Source organism: Rhododendron vialii, chromosome 5a (genome assembly GCF_030253575.1).
Source record: "Rhododendron vialii isolate Sample 1 chromosome 5a, ASM3025357v1".
NCBI lineage: Eukaryota > Viridiplantae > Streptophyta > Magnoliopsida > Ericales > Ericaceae > Rhododendron > Rhododendron vialii.
The window spans coordinates 30866762-30889127 of NC_080561.1; the positions used below are offsets into that span (position 1 = coordinate 30866762).

Consider the following 22366-nt stretch of genomic DNA (forward strand, 5'->3'; position numbering starts at 1 on the left):
TTTTTACTTTTACCAAAGCCGGACTTTTTGAGCTTTATTTATCTTGAATATTTCCGAAAATATTTGGCTAAAAGTCATAATTTTTAACTTTTTCAAATTAATAATCTACAAAAATTTGGCACAAAATTAAAAAATACGAATAAAAATTTGAATAAAGACAACCTACAAAGTCCAAAAAGCTAAAAAACAAAAAAAAACTAAGAGAAACAAACATCTTTCATTCGGATCCGGAGGTGCTGTAGTGCACCCCTGTGTAGTGTGCATGTAGGGCGACACACAACCGTGGATCTCATCAATGAACTATCTAGATCCAAAATCAATTATGACCGATAATAAATGATTTTTACCGGTCATAATTAAAAATCATATCTCAACAATTCATTATCAAGATCAATGACCCGTGTGTGCCCTATAAGATGCCTTGTAGGGCCTTGCACTATAGAACTTTCCAATCCCTTTCATTCATTAGGAAAAAGGTTATATCTCTCTATACACCTCCTTTTTAGAGCAAATCTACCGTCAAACTTTTAACGTCCAATTTTGACAAAGTTATTTATTGCTCTAAATATGCCAACAAGTATGACAATGTCAAGTAGTGCCCGCCAATGCGCTGTAGTTCAATTGGCTTTTTCTGGGGGCTTGGGAAGAGAGATGAGTGCTTATAGTAATCAAACTCTGCCTATGTGTAGGGTCGGCTCTAAGCCCAGATGAGCAAGGGGTAGATTTAAGCCCTGAATTTTGGATCAAAATTAGGGCCCCAGATAAGTGTAGCTAGATATGTAATATATATTTAGTCTAGCACTTACATGACAAATAAGCTAGCTAGCCTAGTGGAAAAGTTTAATTTCTCTTTCCAAGAGGTACATGGTTCAAGTCTTAAGGGGCTTCTTAAGTAGGGACGGAAATGGCCAGATTGACTGCTTGACACCGTTGCCAAGTACCCCCGAGTTTGCAAATTAAATGTATACTAAAAAAAACATGCATTGCAATATGAATAGTCATCAACTCTAGGAAAAATTAAAATAACATAAAAAAAATTATAGTAAATGTTATTTGTCGTTTGCACATGGAGTACAAAAAAGACTAATATAGTTTTGGAATACTATTTTGGATCTCCTTTCTTCAAAAAATCTAGCGGTAGTGAGTCTATATAAGCTGGGAATAATTTTTTTTTACATATAATAATTGCATTTTCTAAAATTCTTATTGTGGTGGCCTCCCCTACTAGACCCCCTAGCTCCATCCTTGTATATGCACCTTGACTAATATATCTTTGGGGGACCAAATACGATGTGACAATAACTTAGCATGGTAGCACGCTAGTGTTATCAATTTCGATAGAAATCTTCCCTTCTTTGTCCATGTTTGTTAGATGGGTCTTGAGTCTTGACTCTGCTATAAAAATCTTTTAATCACTAACGGCCATGTTACTAGAACTCCATAAAGCAATAAAAACTTGGCAAAGTCGCATGTCAATATATCATAGAACTGATGAGAAGACTCTTTCCTCATCTTTCCGTGTTCCGTTTGTTTAACAATGTGAGCTTGACTCGTTAAAAAAATCTTACGATCACTCATGGCATATTTCTTTCGATTCCGTAAAGCCACAAAGAATTGGAAAAATATATATGTAATTATCAGAGAATAGACAAGAATGGCATCTCCTCATCTTTCCATTTATGTTTTGTTTTCAAAAAATCTTGCAACCATTGATTGAGAACCTCATGTTTTATCATTAGGGATTGATGGCCATGTCCTTATCACTCTGTACACAACAACTAGCATGCAAAGAATTGTAAAAGTCAATTCAGTGTCATTATCATAGAATAAAACTCGTTGGAAAAATCTTGCAATCAGAATCCATGCATAAAGTAGCCCAGACTTGGAAACGTCTCTTTGGGATATTTATTGGTGATTTCGTAGCCGTCTCCATCGATTTTAGTGTATAATGTGGAACTTGGCTCATTGAAAAATCTTGCAATGAGTATTTATTCACTACTACTGACATGGCATGTAGGGGAGGTGAGCTATATTTCTGGAAAGGGGTGAGACTATACATTTTGATAAAAAGTTTTTTTTTCAATGTAATAGTAGTATTTTTTTAGAATCGTAGGGGAGGGCGACTGCCCTTACTAGCCCCCCTCTGTCTCCATCCTTGCTCTTAAGTTCGTCTTAAGCTCCAAGAATCTCAAAACCGGCCTTGCCTGTGTATGAGAGTATAAAGGAGGCACCAAGTGCACTCCACTCCACTCGCTATTAGGGGATGTTTAGGAGCTCGATTTTTGCGTTGTGCAATTTGATCGAGTTTGAGTGTTAATTTCAAAATATATTATGTCACAACCCATAAATCAATCCAGATGAGCTTTTTGCATTTTCATTTGACGGATTGATGACATCCTCAAATTACTTTGAAAACACTACTACAAACTTATCCCTTACTTCTTGCTTCAGTAATCTTAAATAACCATTAACCCACTTGGAGTAATTTTTTATTCTAATTTTTAGATTAATTATATACACTACTAGTATACAGTACTTTGCATGATGTAACTTAATGCGATGAGACAATTTTGTAAACTAGTATTTTTTTTTTAAACTTCCAATAAAATAGGGCTTACATATATGTGAAGTAAATAGGCATACAATTTCAACCCAAAAATTTTTATGAAAAAATTATGGGCGATTTTTTCATAAGACTTTTATATGTAATAATAATGAATATTAATTACCAATCCTACGCAAGGGAAGAAGGTAAAAAGAAAAAGAAAAATTTCTTTCTTCCAATTATACTTCAAATAACTACTCTGCATATATTATTCAAATATTTTCATAGATCTAAAATTATTTTCAGTATAATCTGAACCATAACGACTGGCGCGTAACACTGAATTCAAAATTTGTTTTTTATGCTCTCATTATTTGCATAACGAGTGACGCATTCTAGCGGGATTTAGGATTTTGTTTTTAATTCTTTCATTATTGGTTGCTGAATTTTAAAATGAAGTGGAAGCAACCATTTTCTATCCTTTTTTCAATGATAATCCAGTCCGATTATGTACTTTCGTTCTAAAGGAGAAGGCTTTCTTTCTTTCTTTTTTGCTCCGGGTCAACTTATGCGCATTTTAACTAATCTCCTTCTCAGTCCGGTCAAAGACAAGCTATCCACGCTAGAAATTCCTTTCTTGATGCCTGACCCTAAGAATCGAATCCCGATCAATTGTACGAGAACAAACCCACAACTAGACGGACTAACTTGTTGGGGCTGAGGGCTTTCTTTCTGGGAGGAGAGAGAGAGAGAGAGAGAGAGAGAGAGAGAGAGAGTGCAAATGCATATTTTTGGTAAGAAGAGAGAGAGAGAGCAAATGTTGTCCCACATCGTTTACTGAGGGAAAGAGGAGAGCAACGGTGGCTGTATAAAAAAGGAGGTGGGAAAGGGAATTAAAATTACATACCTGGACGGGGTCAATGGGTGATCAAGAAGGCTCATGGCCTAGGTGTGTGGCTTTCATTGCACATACTGAAAGTGCACTCGCCTAACATCTCTCCTCTGTTGAGAGACTGTACGTCTTAATTTCTGGTAGCTGGGGCCTGCGCTCTGCCGCGGCCCCTCCTCAATTCTAAATACCCACAAATTTTTTGCAGAGAAATGACTGGCACACCAACCGTTCGATTGTTTGCACGAGACAAAGCCAGCTATCATTGAAATAGATGTTTAGATTGTGGTACTCGATTCTCATACCCAGAATTTTTTTGGAGAGAAATGACTGCATACCAACTGTTTGTGTGCTTGCTTGAGAGAAAGCCATCATCGAAGGAGTAGATGTAGAGATTGTGTGCGACTTAATTCTGGGTTTCCCCTGCCTGATTTGTCTTCTCTGGTAGAGGAGAGAGAGACCCATCAGCAGAAAACAGTCAATCTACTCTCCGAATACCTGCCAACTGTTCTAGTTTTTGCTATAATACTTTGTTTGGAACTTGCAGAAGAGAAGGGAAAGTAACAAAATGAATTCAATTTTGCTCCTATTTTCTCTCCGACCTTTCATCTATCTCTCTAAATTATGTTGTCCATTTTTTTTTCCTTTCCACAAGTTTCGAGAAGAGTTTCTGGTGGGAGCTTTCTTCAGATTAATTGCCATCGTGTTTGTTTCGGTGAATTATCTAGCTCCCCAAGAGGCTTTCCATTTCGTCCAATTCAATAAATTTCTAAGTTTCTTGAGCAGGCAGGTATAGAACATTTGCACGCTAGTGATGCTACGAATTTTGAATCGGGGTAGCAAGAAAACGAATCGGGACTCTTGGCTGTAATCCCGTATCAATATGGACGTGAAGAAAGAGCGGCAAATGCATCTGCCTAAATGAGCAGCAAGCAGGAAAAAAAGAGAGAACTAAAGGGTCACTCTTGTTTTGAAGTCCCACATCGAGAAATTACAAAAGGTAAAGAAGCAAAGGCAGGGTACAAATAGGCAACAGCGTGCAACTTTGCAATATACTTACCTGGACGGGGTCAATGGGCGATCAATAAGACCCATGGCCTAGGTTAGTGGCCTCCATTGCACTTAGGAGGGGTGCTCGCCTAAGGTCTACCCAAGTGGTGGAGCTTACGTCATAATTTGTGATAGTGGGGGCCTGCGTTCGCGCGGCCCCTTCCCAGTTCAGTTTAAAGCATTTGGTTGGTTTCTCAAGGGTTAATTACCTGGCCCTAATTACCCTTGTCCAATTTCTTCTTCATGTTTTCCGTTGGGAGTTGTTTGGATGGAGTATTAGCAAGGGACATTAGTTATGCCCCCTTGTAAGGATGTGGGCCCAGGGCTAAGCCCTTGTTTGGGAAGCCAAATGGCTGCCGGTATTATTTAGTCCCCCCTTCCAGCAATACCGGCCAAGGGAGCATGCGGGGTATTAGTTATGGATAGGATTTAAGGTGTTATTAAGTTATACCTCCAATCCCCTTGAAATTGGACAATTTCATCCTTCTTTATCCTCCTTCCCCAACCCTCTATTTGCTGGGTTTTTTTGGTTTAGCAGGAAAACAAAAAGAACAGAAAATCGGAGAGAGAGAAGATGAAGTTTATCAAATTTTAAAAAAATATGGTTAAAAAATTAAGTGTTTCAAATTTCAATCCGTTTAAACGGGTAGAAAGATTTTAGTTTTCTGATCATTTTATCCTAAATGGTCATTATTCAATTATGACTCGAGGGCTCTCGTTGATTAGTCCTAAGAAAGTTGTAGAATCAAATATCTTTTAGGGCTAATCAACGAGAGCCTATCTTTTAGGGCTAATCAACGAGAGCCATAGAGTCAAAATTTAATTATGGTCATTTAGGATAAAATGATCAGAAAACTAAAATCTTTCCACCCGTTCAAACGGATTGAAATTTGGAATACTTTATTTTTTAACCATATTTTTAATATATAAACTGGTCTAAAGAGGTTGAAAAATTAAGTGTTCCAAATTTCAATTCATTTGAACGGGTGGAAAGATTTTAGTTTCTGATGATTTTATCCTATATGGTCATAATTCAATTTTGACTCGAGGGCTCTCGTTGATTAGTCCTAAGAAAGTTGTAGAATCGAATATCTAGGGCTAATCAACGAGAGCCATAGAGTCAAAATTTAATTATGGCCATTTAGGATAAAATGATCAGAAAACTAAAATCTTTCCACCCGTTCAAACGGATTGAAATTTGGAACACTTAATTTTTTTTAAAAAAATCGAATTTTATAAAAAAAAATTGTTTAATAATAATACTAAATTCGTTAATTTGTTAGTAGAATACTTGTGAAAGAATAATTAAATTTGCAATTTTATATATAAAACGTAATACATAATGAATTTAGGGACTGCACAAGGGTAAAAGGGTCATTTAACAGTTTTTACATCATCCATCCTTCCTTATACCCCCTATTAATCCTTCATCCAAACGAAGTACTATTTGATCCCCTGTCTCTAATACCTTATCCAAACAACATACTATTTAATCCCCCTTCCATAAACATCACATCAATGTGGGCCCTCCCTTATTAACTAATACCCCATACTATCTTATTCCCCCTTATTAACTAATACCCCCAATCCTTATCCCGCATCCAAACGGGCCGTAATAGATATAGATTGTGTAGATAAAGTGAAAATTCAGTCGTATTTATGATTCTTCTCTGATGCTTGAGTGTAGATATATGGAGAGAGACATCAACAGAAAGAAATGACTACCTACTAACTGCTTGAGTGTTTGCTTGAGAGAACAATTGTCGAGGTAGATGGGAAGAGTTTCGATCAATCAAAAAAAAAAGGATGGGAAGAGCTTCGATTTTTTCCTTGCTCTTCGATTTTTCCTGGTGTGTATAGCCATTTCCCGCGGGGACTTTTTGCGATTAATTGCCATTTGAAAAGATAAAATCACCAAATGAGCACCCGAAATTATATTTGAAATAAATTTTGGTAGGAGCTGCGCGGGCGCTAGCCCCTGCTACAACAAATTGTGACGTAGACTCCACCGCTACCACTTGGATAGACCTTAGGCCAACACCCCTCCCAACCCAAGTGTGATGGTTCCAAACAAAACTCAAGGACAATGGGAACTTAATTGTTCTTGCACATGGAGATCACTAAGAAAAGAAGGCAGAAAAATGGATTTAGGGTCAGTAGGTTGTTTCTTTGAATCTTTATAAGTTAGTCGAGTTTTAGTGTCAATAGTTTTATCTCGCATTTTTTTTTTATATAACTCTGGAATAGAAGGTTGTTCTTATATTTCAATCTAAAAATGATGCAAAGAAAGACGATCGGCATCAAAATAAGGTCATGCTCTGTAGTTCATTCAATCCAAATTAGGTTAGACACTTCAAAGGTATATATAGCGCCCATGATCCTAGAAAAATATTGGGTCTTCCTAGCTATCGTCATATTGTAATGGCGATGGGTACCATGTAGCGGTACCCCACCGAGACATTGATTGACTGCCTCCATAGTAAAAGGGCACCCACTTGCTACTGAGCATCATGAACTGCTATAGCAAAGGCTTAGAGTATGTACGTATAGGGATTCAACTATAGGTGATAAGGTGGGTAAGTAATACTGGGGGATTCACAGATTCTTACTCAATTGCGTTCGGAACCGTTCGATGCACATGGGTCCAAAATTGTGTTTGTAGACTTGTTGTATGTATTTAGTAACACGGCTTTTCATTTTGTTCAATTCAATCAGTTTATAAGCTTCTTCTTGAGCAAGAAGATTATTGTAGAACTTTTGTGCACTACTCATGCCTACGGATTTTGAATCAAGGTAGCAAGATAATGAGCATAGAAAATGAATCGGGACTCTTGGCTAAAATCCAACTAGCAAGACCCGTGCTATACTGCTATGCACGATATCGGAGAAGATATTTTTTTTTTACAACTTCACATTGACAGAAATAAGGTTCTACAACAACAAATTTTTTATGCACATGAAATTAGAGTGGCAAATGCATATCAGCCTAAATGAGAAGCAAGCAGGAAAAAGAGAGCTTAAGACCCACCATGTTTTGAAATGTCCCACATCGAGCAATTACAAAAGGTAAGATGCAAAGACGTGTACAAATAATCAACAACTTGCAACATTACAATATACTTACCTGGACGGGGTCAATGGACGATCATCAAGGTCCATGGCCTAGGTTAGTGACCTCCATTGCACTTAGGAGGGGTGCTTGCCTAAGGTCTACCCAAGTGGTGGAGCTTACGTCATAATTTGTGATAGCGGGGGCCTGCGTTCGCGCGGCCCCTCCACTAATCAGTTAAATGCTTTTGGGGTTTTCAATCAATGTTTAATTACTCTGCTCAATTATTCACTTATTCTACTTTCCCATGTCTTCCAATTTGAAGTAGAAATTTCTAAGCTATATATATTTGTCACTTGTGAGCAGCGAAATGCTTCGTTTTCTCTCTTGTGAGCCTTTTGGGCTTTGGTTTGGGATATGGTTCTCGACGTCCATTGAGTTCATAGAAGGTCGCTATTTCAAAGGGCTGTCGATCGGAGATTACAATCTCCACAGAGACTCCAGGGAAAGAGGCTGATGATTAATCTCCGAAAGAATTGCTTCTTTGGTTTGAGGAGATAAGGTAGACAAGTAATATTGTGGGATGCACATATTTTTTTCACATAATACCTTGAGCCAATTCCACAACCTAATGCAGCCAGCACCATGGACATGCACCAATTGATCGACGAAAGTGAATGTTCCATTTCCTCTGGAGTCAGGGTCTATGATCGGTGTTATTATCCCGTGGTCCTGGGCATCGTCCGCATGAGTGATGATGGTGCTCGTGGAGTATCCAATGTATTTTTCCTCGAATCGGGGGCAACCTGTTCCTTTGAACATCTGACCTAATTTAGGTGAACTACGAGCATGAAATTGACGCACACCGTCTTTCTTTGCAGCATATCTCGATAGGGAAATAAAAAAAAACTTTCTATTAGTTCTCTTTTGAGAGAGAGAGAGAGAGAGAGAGAGAGAGAGAGAGAGAGCGCTAAAACTCAACTGGTTTATAAAGAAACAATCTAATGACCCTGATCTCTATGTGGCCGTTAATAGGGGCGTAAATGTTTACATACGCGCTCCTAATTTATCCTTGTTAAGTCTATTTATATTGTTACTCGAAATTTAATGCTTGATTTTCGTATTGTAGGTGTTCAGAAGCTTCATGGATTAAAACGGATTAAATTTAAAGTAATCGGTTGGACTGGTTCTTCATGATATTGGGTTCAACAAGGAATAATTGGATGAGGCCCAAAAGGAGAAATAATCTTGCATGGTCTAATGCAAGCTCTGCACGTGGGAGTCAAGGCCCAAGTTATATATGTTTGGTATTGGACTAGTTTTAAATATAATGGAGAGTTAGGCTTCTTGGGTGAGAACTAGGGTGTATTGGGTGGCCACGCACGAAAAGGCATGAGGGAAATTAAAGTTGGCTACAGCTTATAAAAAGGAGATCCAGGGCTGGGATTGGGGTACGACGCATTACAGCTAATAAAAAGGAGACGCACGGCTGGAATTGGGGTACGACGCATTACAACTTATAAAAAGGAGACCCACGACTGGGATTGGGGTGAAGGAGACCCACGGCTGGGATTAGGGTACGACGCATTACAGCTTATAAAAAGGAGACCCACGGCTAGGATTGGGGTACGACGCATTACAGGAGACGAAAAGAAAGAGAACCACGGCTGAAAATCGAGAGCAGCGTTCCCCGCAAAATCATCCTTTTTGGATCACGGCTGGACAGAAGGATACTTCAATGATTACCACTCCAATGTTCAGCTAAACTCGTTTTTAGGGTGTAGATAGAAGTTCGAACTATGAGTAACGATGTTTATGTTTTGATTTAATGTTTTATTATTTGAATCGTGGTTGTATGACTTGAGGATTTATTTGCAGTATTAATTTTCTCTATCAAACCTTGTGTATGATTTTCTAGATTTTTATGCACGTTCATACAACAGTTCTTAATTGTTTGTGATAACCAAGGTTTTCAAATCGGAATACGTATCGTGTATCGATTATATGATTTTTCGTATCGTATCGGGATACGTATCGAGTATCGTAAGATACGGTAACAAAAGTTAATTTACACTAATTAATCATAAAATACATTGCAATAAACTACAAATTGATAGGACATATGAAAAAGAAAAGTATTTAGGATGCAAAATAACACATTTTAGGCCATCTAAAGTGTTCCAAAAGAGTAAGGTGTACCAAAAGATCAAGTATTAGAGACTTACATCCTCTATCCACCTTAAGGGAAATGATATCGACACTCCAAAAATTGATGCAAGCACTCCAAAATCAATGTAACTCTCTAAAGCCACTTTCCTTTGTTTTTTGGAGTGTCTGCATCAATTTTTGGAGTGCCAATATCATTTCTCCCACCTTAATTGCATGGTTTATAACCATTTACTACTAATATGCTAACTTAAAAGCTCAAAAGTTAAAAGTAACAAGTAAACCAAACATATCAAGTTTGTCTTTTTGCTCAAATCTCCTATTCCTCTCTCACGGCAATGTCGTGAAGATCATCATCATCTTCAAGGTCATCCCCAAGCACCACCCCATCATCACCAATATATTCTTCTTCTTCTTCCTCTACATCATCATCAATAATTTCAACCTCATCCTCTTCTCCAACGAACTTCCTTTTGCCTTTTTCGTCATTTTGAAGGTTTCTTGGTCCTATAAAAATGGAAGCAATAACCAATTAGCTATTGCATTTACATGTACATAAATATAATTATTTGAAAGAAGATAAAGATTGCATCCCATGAAATATACATCTACGTCCTTTTCTACTAGTTTCTCCCTCATTAACTTCAAAGCACTCATTCATATCCATCCATGAAAGGTCTAGCGGTAAGCATGGATCTTCTCTTTCGGTAATCCATTCGTCGTCGGATTCCATATCGGAGAGACAAATAGGATCGTAAGCATCACCATTCTCCTCTCGTTTCTTTTGCCTCAACTCTAAAGTGAGATTGTATTTGACAAAGACTAATGCATTCAATCTTTGTGCTTCTAACCGGTTCCTCTTCTTTGAATGGATGTATTGAAAGGTACTTCAATTTCTTTCACACCCGGTAGCACTACATGTGAGAGATAGAACTCTTGTGGCTAACTCTTGGAGTTCTTTGCAACTACCTCCATAGCTCTCCCACCATAGTCCTAAAAAGAGAAAGCCAAATTAGTGCAAGAAAGAAACATTGACAAACATTGTTAAGATGAGAGTTAATACCGGGTTGTTTCTTCTCTCTAGTTATAACGGCCATATCAATGCCAAACATACCAACTGCATTATGGAATTTGTTCTTTTGGGCATCAAGTTTTAATCTTGCTTGGATACTCGGATACATCCTTTCTATGACCGTGTACAATCCCAATCTCACTTCCTCATCTGCCTCAAATGAAGCATCATTATGAAACCTAAAATGAACATTGAAACTAACATTCATGATAGAAAGTCACAAGAAGAAATGATTTCATTATTGACAGATTAAATGTTACCTAGGATTAAGAAAATAAGCCACTGCATGAAGAGGTCAATGAAGTTGCAATGCCCAACGCTCATCAACAATCTTCCAAATCGCAGCATATCTTCTTTTCACTTTGTTGAATTTTTTTTCATTTTGTTCCTTTGCCCTATCCATTGCTTCATAAATATAACCCATGACAGGCTTTGCATCACCATCAACTAGTCTTAGGACTTTAACCAAGGGAAGTACACCCTTCAAGCAATACCTAACTGCATTCCAAAACTTTGCATCCAACACTATTTGTTGGACATCTAACCCATTACGAGTCTTGGCATAAGAACTCTTACACCAAGCCGAAGAAGTAAACATGGCTCTAAGCCCATTTCTTTGAGTCAAGATACTTTTCAAAGTGAGGTAAGCGGTGGCAAACCTTGTCACGGCGGGCCTTGCTAAGTTATGATTCTTTGTATGCTTCCTCATCAGATTAAGCACCCAAGTATGTCGGTTGATATAAACGGCGAGTGTCTTTGCTTTGGTGATTGTGTCATGATGCACCGGTAGCCTACCAATACCTTTAAGCATCAAATCAATGCAATGAGCAGCACATGGAGACCAAATAAGTTTTTTCCTCTTGTCCATTAGCAACTCACCGGTAAGGACAAAAGCGGATGCACTATCGATCAGTGACTACTTGTATTACATTTTCTTCACCAATTTCCTCAACAAAATTATCAAGCAACTCAAACAAAGCAACACCATTCTTGATAATTGAGGAGGTATCCAATGATTTTAGGAAAACGGTTCCCTTTGGACTATTAACAAGGAAATTAGTGATAGAACGTCCACACCCATCTTGCCATCCATCCGACATTAAAGAACAACCTGTTTTCTTCCATTCACTTTTGTACTTGTCTAAAGTTGAATGCACATTATCAACCTCTTTCTTCAAGAATGTGACTCTAACCTCATGATATGAAGGAGGTTTCAAGCCCTTGCCATATTCCCCGATTGATTGTACGGCGGTGTGTAACGACCCATATTTTGGTGGTTAAAATTATCATTATTTTTAGATTAAAAAAAGAGAGAGTATTACTTAGTAATTATTTGTGCTTTTGCCGTTTGAAAAAAAGAAAAGAAAAGAATAAGAAAATAGAGGCATGGCAATATGCACGTATATGTACAAGTGGCAAGACATGAAATTATTGAGGTGTCAAATTTTGGGCATTAGGTGGAGGAATTATGGGAGCTACTATATTGTTTTGGACATGTGGCTGGAAGAGGTGACTCAGTAAACTTGCCTTTGACTTCACCTTGACACCTAGCTAATATCCACCATTGACACATCATACTCCCAAGCCAATATAAATCAACATAATCACTTGTTCACTTTTGTTGTAGTTGCACCGAGAGACAGAGCCCAGGGAGAGAACTTTTTATTCTAGAGTCGTGAACTCATGGTCTAGAGTTAGGAAACCTACTGATACGTTTGGTTGGTAAAGAAAAAAAGGACCAAGATAAATTATTCAGTGTGATCTTTGTCCATATATATACGTACAGCATAGGATTTTCTTGAGGCCATTAGATTTTGATCAGCAAACTATTAAAAACATGTGGAAAATCAACTGATCATGTAGGCTTTTAGAAAATGAGGTTTCCGGTTGTGGGTGCATGGCAATCAGTTTTGGCTGAGATCTTTGCGTCACATGTTTAACGGTTCCGATCATAATTTTAAGGTACCGGGTAGTGTGCAATACATTCTAAGCTAAATCTCTTTGCAAAGAGTGTTCTTTGATTCTCTCATATTTGTACTCATTTGATGTCTAAGCTTATTGATTCAGTTATTGTCACTTCTTGTATCGTGACACAGAAAGTATTTGGCTGAAAGCCATGGAACAGATTGGTATATGTTTAAGCCCACCGGATCACAGAGTTATGAAAGTTGTACGATGGACTGCCCCACAGGGAGTCCAGAATGTTTATGGGGCCCATGTGCCCAATACAGAGTTTTGACCTGGGTGGTGCTTGGCATGTTACTGAGATAAGCCGGGTATAAGGCTACAAATGAAAATGTTCAGAATGATCCTACTTGATTTGTTATCCTCATTTATTGAGCATATTCTTATTGCTAGCCATGTTATTGTCCTCATATTGCATATACTACCCGGGCGTTTTATATTTTTCAGGTGCAGAGCAAGTAAGTGGGGACCCGAGTTGGAGTATTTGAAAGATTTAGCTTTAGAAATATGTATCGTTTTGGAGGTTTTTAGGCCCACCATGTACATTTGTTCTTGACGACTTGTAATTATTGGAGATGTATTTATTTTGAGGCAATGTAAAAATTCGGGTCGTCACACGGTGTGAAACCATGAACTCTTAACCAAGCTAAAGGGCAAAGCCTCTGCATATATCATTCTACATATGTCAACACATGGTTTTGTTCGATCTTTCAACATTGAAGGCAAAGTGACTTGTTTCGCCTTTGTTTTGCTCACATATTGATCCATACTTCCTCTTTTAGATATCACATTTTCCGCCTCATCAAAGCAATCCACATCATCTTGCTCAATGCAATTTCTTTGTTTCAACTCTCCTAATATTTTTAGAAACATATTTGCAACATCTTCTGGAACTTTTTCACAAGGTATTGCATTATGATGGGTACGAGCTAAGTGGTGCTTCATTCTACTCACACCACCAGACAATGTCTTACCACAATAATAGCACACTAGTTTTAGTCTAGTGTTATTAACAACTTCAAGATCTGTTAGCTCAGTAGCACGTACACAGTGGTTCCATGTGGGATCTACCACATTCTTAATTTTCTTTTTTGGTGGAGCCATAACACTACAAAACAATACAAAAGATTGCATAAAAAATATTTAAAACTGTAAAAGAAAGTTATGGGATATTGGGATAATAAAATACAGTGCTCTGTGGACTGTGATGATCAAAAAAACAAAACAAATATAGTGCTCTATTTTTGTTGTCTCTTAGTGGAATGAGAAAGGGACATGCTTCACTTATTTTAATGAGGTGGTCCCAAGAAAGAGATTTGAAAACAGAGAAAAAAAGGGTCGGTGGTAGACTGGTAGGTGAACATGAATAATGGAGTCAAACAGAAAAACCCCACTCAGTGGGCTTTTACTGTGTATATATATATACACACACACATATATATTAGGATTAATGGAGTCAAGCTTAAACTACCAATTAAATAAAGGGTATTCCTAGGATTACTTTGTCAGTTAAGTTTTGGACTAAAACAAATGAGGTTTTGAAACAAACTTTATTTTGACAAACACAAACTTCAGGTAATTTATATCTAATTCACATTTTACTACCATTTGAAGATTGATTTACCGTATTTATTATAAATGTATGAAAACTATATATATATATATATATATATATATATATATATATGTGTGTGTGTGTGTGTGTGTGTGTGTGTGTGTGTGTTACACACCCACTACTATAGAAAGCAACAAAAACAGAGCAGTAGAGCACCGACTTTACCCAAAAATAAAGAAAACAGCGCACTGAACCTCTCAAGTCTCAAAGAGGACCAGATTTATGAAAGGAGCACAGTTTCAGAGATCGGACCAAAATCATACCTCTCAGTCAACGAAAAGAGCAAAGCTTTCAGAGGTCGGATAGAGATCGGAGAGTAGCAGTCGGAGAGAGGAATCCTTTCACCGTCGATTGCATCAGAGACTCGTCGGAGAGTGGAGTCGACTAGGGCTTATGAGTCGTCCATGGTGTATCTCGGTGGGTAAAAGAGTTTGGGTATGGCCTGTATGAGATTAAAGTTGAATCGGGGGTTTAAAAAGGTAAGTTTTTACTATGTTTGAAAATCGTACAATACCACCTCATATCCCAATACGTATTGACTCGTACGATACTCCCAGTGTAGCGTACGATTTCTGTTCAAATACGGTTCGACGGTTGATACGTATAGATTTACATACGATATGATACGTTTCACGTAGCCTACGATTTTGACAACACTGGTGATAACTGAGTAAGATGGGTTATGCTCCTTAAGACGCGTCGTGCTATTAGACGATCCGTGCCATAGAGACGAGTCGTACTTGTAAGACGGTTTGTGCTAGGCGGCTATACTTCATGCTATTAGGTGATTCATATATATCTTTAGGCGATACCGTAAGGGCCCACGAACCCTAACCATATCTGGATTGATTTGAATAATTAACATTTATCTTCGCATAAATATTATTACAACAGGTCGAGTGGATTTGAAACCCTAGATCTTTTCTCTCATAAACTCTCGTTATTTCTTAATTGCTTTAATTTAGTTTAGTTTTTAATATTTTTGAAATCCAACAATCAAATCTCTTTCTAAATTAAGTTAGAAATTAATTAGAACAACTGCAATGAAAAGGGGCGCAGTGAAAAGCATGACTCCCCTCAAAGGCATGGAGCCATCCAAAGCCCCTGGGGTTGATGGTATGACTCCCCTTTTTTTTCAAACCTACTGGGATATAGTTGGGCCTGATATAGTAGCCAGTAGCCGCAGTGAAAAGCTTTTTTCATACCTCCCACCTTTTTTGCCGTGTAAACCAAACCTTGATCACTCTAATCCCAAAAATAAAGTGCCCTACTAAACCTAGCCAGTTCAGACCCATAAGCCTATGCAATATATCCTATAAAATCATTACCAAAATCCTAGCCAACCGCCTTAAACCTTTCCTTCCTTGTATTATTTCAGAGAATTAGAGTGCTTTTATTGGAGGTCGACAAATCTCGGATAGTGTTTTGATTGCGCACGAACTGATACACTCGCTCAAAAATCGGCATTATGTCAAAAAGGGTTGGGTTGCAGTACTGAAGTTGGATATGGTGAAAGCCTATGACTGCATTGAGTGGCCTTACTTGGAGGCAGTGTTATGTCGATTTGGTTTTGATGAACAATGGATCCAGTGGGTTATGGCTTGTGTGACTTCCGTCTCATTTGCTACTGTTATTAATGGCGATAAGGGCGAAGACCTTTTTTCCCGTCCAGAGGCATTCGGCAAGGCTGTCCCCTTTTTCCCCGTATCTCTTTATTCTGTGCGCTGAGGGCTTCCATTATCTTATTCAGAAGGAGATTGAAGACTAGACTCTTCGAGGGATTAAGGTGGGTTTACACTGCCCTCCGATTTCCCATCTTTTTTTCGCTGATGACTCCATTCTTTTTTGGGAAGCTTCAGATGCTGGTTGTCACGCTATTGAGGACATTCTCCGCAAATATGAAGGTGCTTCTGGACAGATGGTAAACAAGGAGAAATCTACTTTGTTTTTTAGTCCAAATACGCCCAACGATGTTAAACAAGGGATTTCCAACTTCTTGAATATCCGAATTGAGACTCAGGGAGGCAAGTACTTGGGGCTACCGTCCATTATTGGCAAATCCAAAATGAAAGTTTTTAAGTATGTTTTTTATCGTGTTTTGGACAGATTAAAAAGTTGGAGAGACTTGACATTGAACCCTGCTGGTAAAGAGGTCATGATTAAGTCAGTGGCTTTGACCATGCCCAATTATGTCATGCAATGTTTTCTTTTACCAAAGCAAGTGTGTAGAAATCTTAGTTGTGCTATTCGCAAATTCTGGTGGGGGGCAAAAGAGAGTGAGAATAAGATTAGTTGGGTCCGTTGGAACAAGTTATGTGAGCGGAAGTCAAAGGGAGGGCTAGGTTTTCGTGATATTCATGATGTTAATCTTTCGTTCTTAGCCAAACAAGGTTAGAGCTAGCCTCGTTCTTTATTCCAACAACTTTTCAAAGGGAAGCACTTTCATAATTTATCCTTTTGGGACGCCCCTTGTCCTAATGCTGCTTCTTGGGCCTGGAGAAGTATTGTCGCTGGTAGAACTATCCTTAAGAAGGGGAGGTGATGGAGTGTGGGTGATGGGTCTTCTATTGATATCTGGAATGATTCGTGGCTTCCTCGGTCCTTATCTTTTAAGACTCTTAGCCCTCCCCCATTGGCGGATTCCCCTTTTTATGATATCAATCGAGTGGCTGATCTTATTGATGATGAGATGCACTGGTGGAATTTTTCTTTGATAAAGTCTTTATTTTCAGATTTAGATTTGGAATCTATTCTCTCAATTCCGATAAGTTCTCAAGGAATTGGGGATAAAGGTACGTGGCATTACACTAGCAATGGCTCTTTCTCAGTAAAATCCGCATATCATTTGGCTATGAATAGCATTTTTTTACGGCACTCCCGTGAAAGGGGGGAATCAAGCTTAGGTGATTCTTTGAACCCCCTCTAAAAATCTCTTTGGTCTGTTCCCATTCCTAATAAGATTAAGATGTTTATGTGGCACTGTTCTCATAATGCTATTGCTGTCATGTATAATCTGCATCGGAGGAATGTTGATGTTCTTCCATATTGTCCTCGCTACCAGTCACATGTTGAAACCCTTGAACATATGCTCTTTCAATGTAAATCGTCTAAAGATGTGTGGCATCGATTCCCGTTTGCTTCTGTTATCTCTTCCTTCTGGGGCACCGCCCACTTTTTCGAGTGGTGGGGCTCCATCTCGAAGTCATTCTAGAACGACGGGGGATGGAGGATATGGAAGCCCTTTTTGTCTCTATCTGTTGGCTTATCTAGAAAGCCAGGAATGATTTGCTTTTTAACGGCCATAGTTGGACAACGACTCGTATTTTGGAAAAGGCCTTGGACTTATGCTTGAATTTTCATTTAGCGTCTGGGCAAAAATATCTACCTTAGTCTCTGCTGATCCTTTACTGGTTCCCAAGTGGTGTTTGCCTCTTGTTGGTATGGTCAAGATTAATGTAGACGGTGCTCTTTGTAAGAAGAAAATGATTGTGGGTGTTGGTTTGGTGGCCCGGGATTATCTGGGATAGATTTTGGGGATGGCATCTATCCCCTTCACGGGTCTGCTAGCTCCTCGTTCTGTCGAAGCTATGAGGTTTCAGGAAGCAATGGGTTTTGCTGCCACCAACGGTCTATCACATGTTATTATTGAAGGGGACTCACTTGAAGTGGTCCAAGCTCTTATGCAAGAAGGAAAGTCTTTCTCTGATTGTAGCTCGGTTCTCTCAGACTGTATTGAGCTATTACCTCTCTTTTCTTCTTGTCGATTTACTCATGTTAAACGTTCTTGTAAGGGTTACCCATTCGTTGGCGATAAAAGCCCTATCAGGTGCCAGATTGGTTTCCTGGGTGGGTCCTATCCCTCAGTCTCTCACTGATCTTTCCCTGTATGATGTCGGGTCTTCTGACCATCCATCTTTCTGATTAATAATAATCCATCTATTTTTCCGGGAAAAAAAAAATCCCCGAGGACAATATTCGAAGTACTTACCGCACGCTATCATTTAGATAGTAGTAATTATTTTGTTTTAAATTATATTTTTGATATGGAAACGACACGACCAGTCATATGTGGAAGAATTGCTAGTTTCCATTTGTCTTTTTTCATTTGGCCTCGAGTTCATATTAGAATGATTACATGTTAAACGCTTCAAATCTATCGCACAGAGGCATTGTCTTAAAGTACCACGTCGAGTGGTCAAAGAACGAGAACTGAACAAAGGGCTATAAAAGGGATGCAACGAGCTCCATTTGAACATACTTATCTGGATGAGGTCAATGGGCGATCATTAAGGCTCATGGCCTAGGTTAGTGACCTCCAATGCACATAGGAGGGGCGCTCGCCTAAGGTCTATCCAAGTGGTGGAGCCTACGTCATAATTTGTGGTAGCGGGGACCTGCGTTCGCGCGGTCCCTATCCTATTCAGATGAAAGCATTATGGGTTCTCGAGGGTTAGTTATATTGTCCGGTAACTTCTTCATGTTTTCCAATATAAATTGAAATACAGAAGTTATATTTATGATCAATGAACATCTTGACTCTATTTGGTGTCCTACAAAATTAGAACGTCTGGATTTGCAGCGGGGTCGCTTTTATCCTTTAGGATAGGAAGACATAGCTAAAGAAATAAAGGCTTTGGGTTTTAGAAAACCAAGGAAATGAACAACAACATACTTGTTGGGCCATTGAATCGAGGGTCGCCCACAGTAAGTTTCCAGTTCACACATGTTAGAACTCCTGAAAATTGGCGCGATCTTATATACGATACATGCAGAAAGTTTTGCTCACTGTATTTCTTGTTGGGCTTAAATGAGCGGCTAAGAGTTATTTTGCACAATCAACATTGCCTTTTTCCTTTCTGCCCAAATGTGGATTTTAAAGAATACCAGTGAGTGAGAAGTTTATTGATTGACGAGAGAAATTTCTAATTTTTCTTCTTCTGAAGTTTTTTAGGCAAAACATTATTGTATACATGCCATAAGTTCCTTTCAAAAAAATACATGCCATAAGTCCCACATTGAACAAACAAGAATAGGAGAGGTGGACAATGCGTATATATAGAATTCGTTTGCATCAATAAAACATACTTCAACTAGGCTCAATGGCCTAGGTTAGCAACATTACAAAATACTTACCTGTACGGGGTTAAATCGATGATCAACAAGGTTCATGACCTAGGTTTGCAATCTCCATTGCACTCAGGAGGGGTGCTCGCCTAAGGTTCACCTAAGTGGTGGAGCATACGTCATAATTTTTGAATTCCAATCTTAGCAATTTGATTACCTACCAACTGCTTGAGAGAACCATCGTCGTTTGAATTCCAATCTTAGCAATGTGATTACCTACCAACTGCTTGAGTGTCTGCTTGAGAACCATTGTCGTTTGAATTCCAATCTTAGCAATGTGATTACCTACCAACTGCTTGAGTGTCTGCTTGAGAGAACCATCGTCGAGGCAGATGGGAAGAGCATCAATCTTTTACTAGTCATTTCCCGTGGGGACTTACTTCGATTAATTGTCATTCGTGGTGTTTGTTTAGGAGATTTCTTGAAATAATTTTGATTTTCTTCTCTTCTCCGACCAATTGTTACTTCAATGTTTGCTTGGAGACACCATTACTATTGATTTCAATCGATTTCTAAGCATTATTTAGAACTTTTTTGTTCCTCAACTTTCTGTTTTTGTCTTCATTTTGTTCGTTCATCTCCCACAATATTACTTACTGACCTATAGTCATATCCCTATAGGCCTATACATACATACATTCCCAAAGCCCTTGCTTTAGCTTCATGATATTCAGTAGGGGTGGCAAATTGAACCCAGACCCATTAACAAACCCAGACCCATCAACTAGAAAATAGACCCAACCCAACCCATTTATTAGTTGGGTAAGAATGGGTTCAAACCCAGCTAACCCAGAATTAGTTGGGTCATAATTGGGCATCAATTGGGTCAACTTGAATGACCCAATGGGCAATGAAAGTAACCTACCAAATTTCATCTCTTAATTGGTTTCTTTTCCAAACCCAGACCCATCAATTGGTCTCTTTTCCCTCTCTCTCTCTCTCTCTCTCTCCCCCCGCTGGTCTGAATTAAAAATCAATTGTGACCGGTAACAATTATTTTGACCAGTCAAAATTGAAAACACATCTCATCCATTAATTGCGCGAATGGACCCGTGAAATTGTGCTCTGCCGTGAATAAATTTCTCTCATGGTAGTCCCGTAAAGGGTTTGGATTAAAAAATTGACTTATTTTTTTGTCCTTATTCAAATTTTTTTTTTCATTTTTTTTGTTTTTTGTCATCTTTTTGTGACTTATTAATTTGTTTTGATGAGAGGAATCGGAAAAGTAAAAAAATTTGATCGAAACTTAGAATTTTTTGAATAAAGACAAAAAAAAATCAATAAGACAAAAAAAATTACTTATTCTCATCTTTTTGAAAAAATTTATGAGTTTCGATCATAATTTTTTTTTACTTTTCTAATTTTTCGATCATAATTTTTAGTATATATGTAATTGGGTTAATGGGCGGGTCGGGTTTGCTTTAAAATAAATGGGTCGGGTTGGGTATGGGTAATTAGACTCATAGTTAATGGGTCTAAATGGGTCAATGACCCATTAAAGACCCAACCCACTAACAACTTACCCAATTTGACCCAAACCCGCCCGTTTGCCACCCCTAATATTCAGTAGCAAGTGAATGCCCTTTTACTATGGAGGCCATCAAGATCTCAGTGGGGTACCGCTGCTTGATACCCGACACCCTTACCATATGACGGTACTTCGGAGCACCCAATATTTTCTAGGATTATGGGTGACCTTTACCTTCGAATGTCTGTCCAATTGCTCTACTTTTCCATGTTTACAATTTATTATAAAATCGAAATTCAAAAGTCATATTTGTGATCACCCCAGTGGTAGCCCCTTCCTTGTTCAGTTGAAAGCAAATAACACTGTTGTCGCTTAACATCGCTAATGAAATGTTGGAACTCTTGAAAATTGGCGTGATCTTATATACGATACATGCAGAAAGTTTTGCTCGCATTTTTTGTTGAGCTTAAATGAGCGGCTAAGAGTTATTTTGCACAATCAACATTGCATTTTTCCTTTCTACCCAAATGTGGATTTTAAAGAATACCAGTGAGTGAAGTTTATTGATTGTCGAGATAAAAGTTTCTAATTTTTCTTCTTTGGAACTGTGCCTAGAGTGGTGGTCGGAATGATTCGGAAAGGGTGAGAGAACTTTTCACCAAAACGGTTAGCATAGCCTATGCTAGGAATCAATAGTTCCAAAGAAACTGATGAAACCATAAGCTTAAGGATGAGTCGAAGGGACAGGTTCAAGCAGAAAGTTTTATTACAGAAACGAAAAATTCTCGTTGATGATGTTGAGATCGAGGGCGCAGTAAAGAACACAATTGTGATGAGGAAATGAGGACAATAAATATATATAGCTGGGTTGCGAAAACAGCTGAGTGCTGTGGTGCCGGTGGATGGGAAAGGGACACTCAACACCCATCAAAAAACAGTTTTAATCGTTCATTGGCATAATAGAGGTCTTGTGAGTTTAATTACTTCCCAAATCATACGGTTTAAGTTCCCGACGAGGAGAGCTTTAGAGGGAATTTCATGTTCTTGTAATTCGATCCCTGGAGCAAGGTTGAACCCGAGGGGCCGGAGGCTTGCTGCCTAACCCATGAGTATCGTACATAATAACATGCTGTTTTCTAGTAACCAAAATTTGAGGGTCAAAAGCGAAAACTCTAAATCAGATTTGTTACTCCTTTTGGTACTGCCAGTAAATTTTTTTTTTTTTTTGGCTTTTTGGTTCGCAAAACTGTTTACTAAAGAGGTATCTTCAACTTTACTAACATGTCATATTTTCAGCTGAATTTGTGGCATTAGTAACACAAAAGCAAATTGATTTGTTATGATATACCTCACGGACTGTTTGAGTGTTTGCTTAAGAGAAAGCCATCATCGGAATAGATGGAAAGAATGTAACTTCTTTCTG

General features: G+C 38.4%; 1 protein-coding gene, 4 non-coding genes and 1 pseudogene across 5 annotated transcripts; 5 read left to right on the forward strand and 1 right to left on the reverse strand.

Annotated features, from left to right (window-relative positions):
* Positions 1–3444: 3444 nt before the first annotated feature.
* LOC131328198 (U1 spliceosomal RNA) lies at positions 3445–3610 on the forward strand. The gene has a single exon (XR_009200470.1). It is a non-coding gene; the product is annotated as a U1 spliceosomal RNA (small nuclear RNA).
* Positions 3611–4486: 876 nt separating this feature from the next.
* LOC131328070 (U1 spliceosomal RNA) lies at positions 4487–4647 on the forward strand. The gene has a single exon (XR_009200356.1). It is a non-coding gene; the product is annotated as a U1 spliceosomal RNA (small nuclear RNA).
* Positions 4648–7600: 2953 nt separating this feature from the next.
* LOC131328221 (U1 spliceosomal RNA) lies at positions 7601–7761 on the forward strand. Its single transcript, XR_009200486.1, has one exon. It is a non-coding gene; the product is annotated as a U1 spliceosomal RNA (small nuclear RNA).
* A 2512-nt stretch (positions 7762–10273) lies between these two features.
* Positions 10274–11030, reverse strand: LOC131325240 (uncharacterized). The gene is made up of 2 exons (XM_058357386.1): positions 10763–11030; positions 10274–10692 (listed from the first exon to the last, which is right to left on the reverse strand). The coding sequence occupies exons 1-2, from the start codon at positions 10977–10979 to the stop codon at positions 10589–10591; spliced, it is 321 nt and encodes a 106-aa protein (XP_058213369.1). The 5' UTR covers positions 10980–11030; the 3' UTR covers positions 10274–10588.
* Positions 11031–18605: 7575 nt separating this feature from the next.
* LOC131328152 (U1 spliceosomal RNA) lies at positions 18606–18765 on the forward strand. Its single transcript, XR_009200430.1, has one exon. It is a non-coding gene; the product is annotated as a U1 spliceosomal RNA (small nuclear RNA).
* A 711-nt stretch (positions 18766–19476) lies between these two features.
* Positions 19477–19628, forward strand: LOC131328204 (U1 spliceosomal RNA; annotated as a pseudogene).
* Positions 19629–22366: the final 2738 nt, after the last annotated feature.

Bases quoted from the DNA above. Each gene is read 5' to 3' on its own strand.
- LOC131325240 (XM_058357386.1), bottom strand. From the start codon at position 10,979: ATGAATGTTAGTTTCAATGTTCATTTTAGGTTTCATAATGATGCTTCA. The intron at 10,693-10,762 runs GTATTAACTCTC...TTCTCTTTTTAG, and splicing joins TAGAGAGAAGAAACAACCCG to GACTATGGTGGGAGAGCTAT.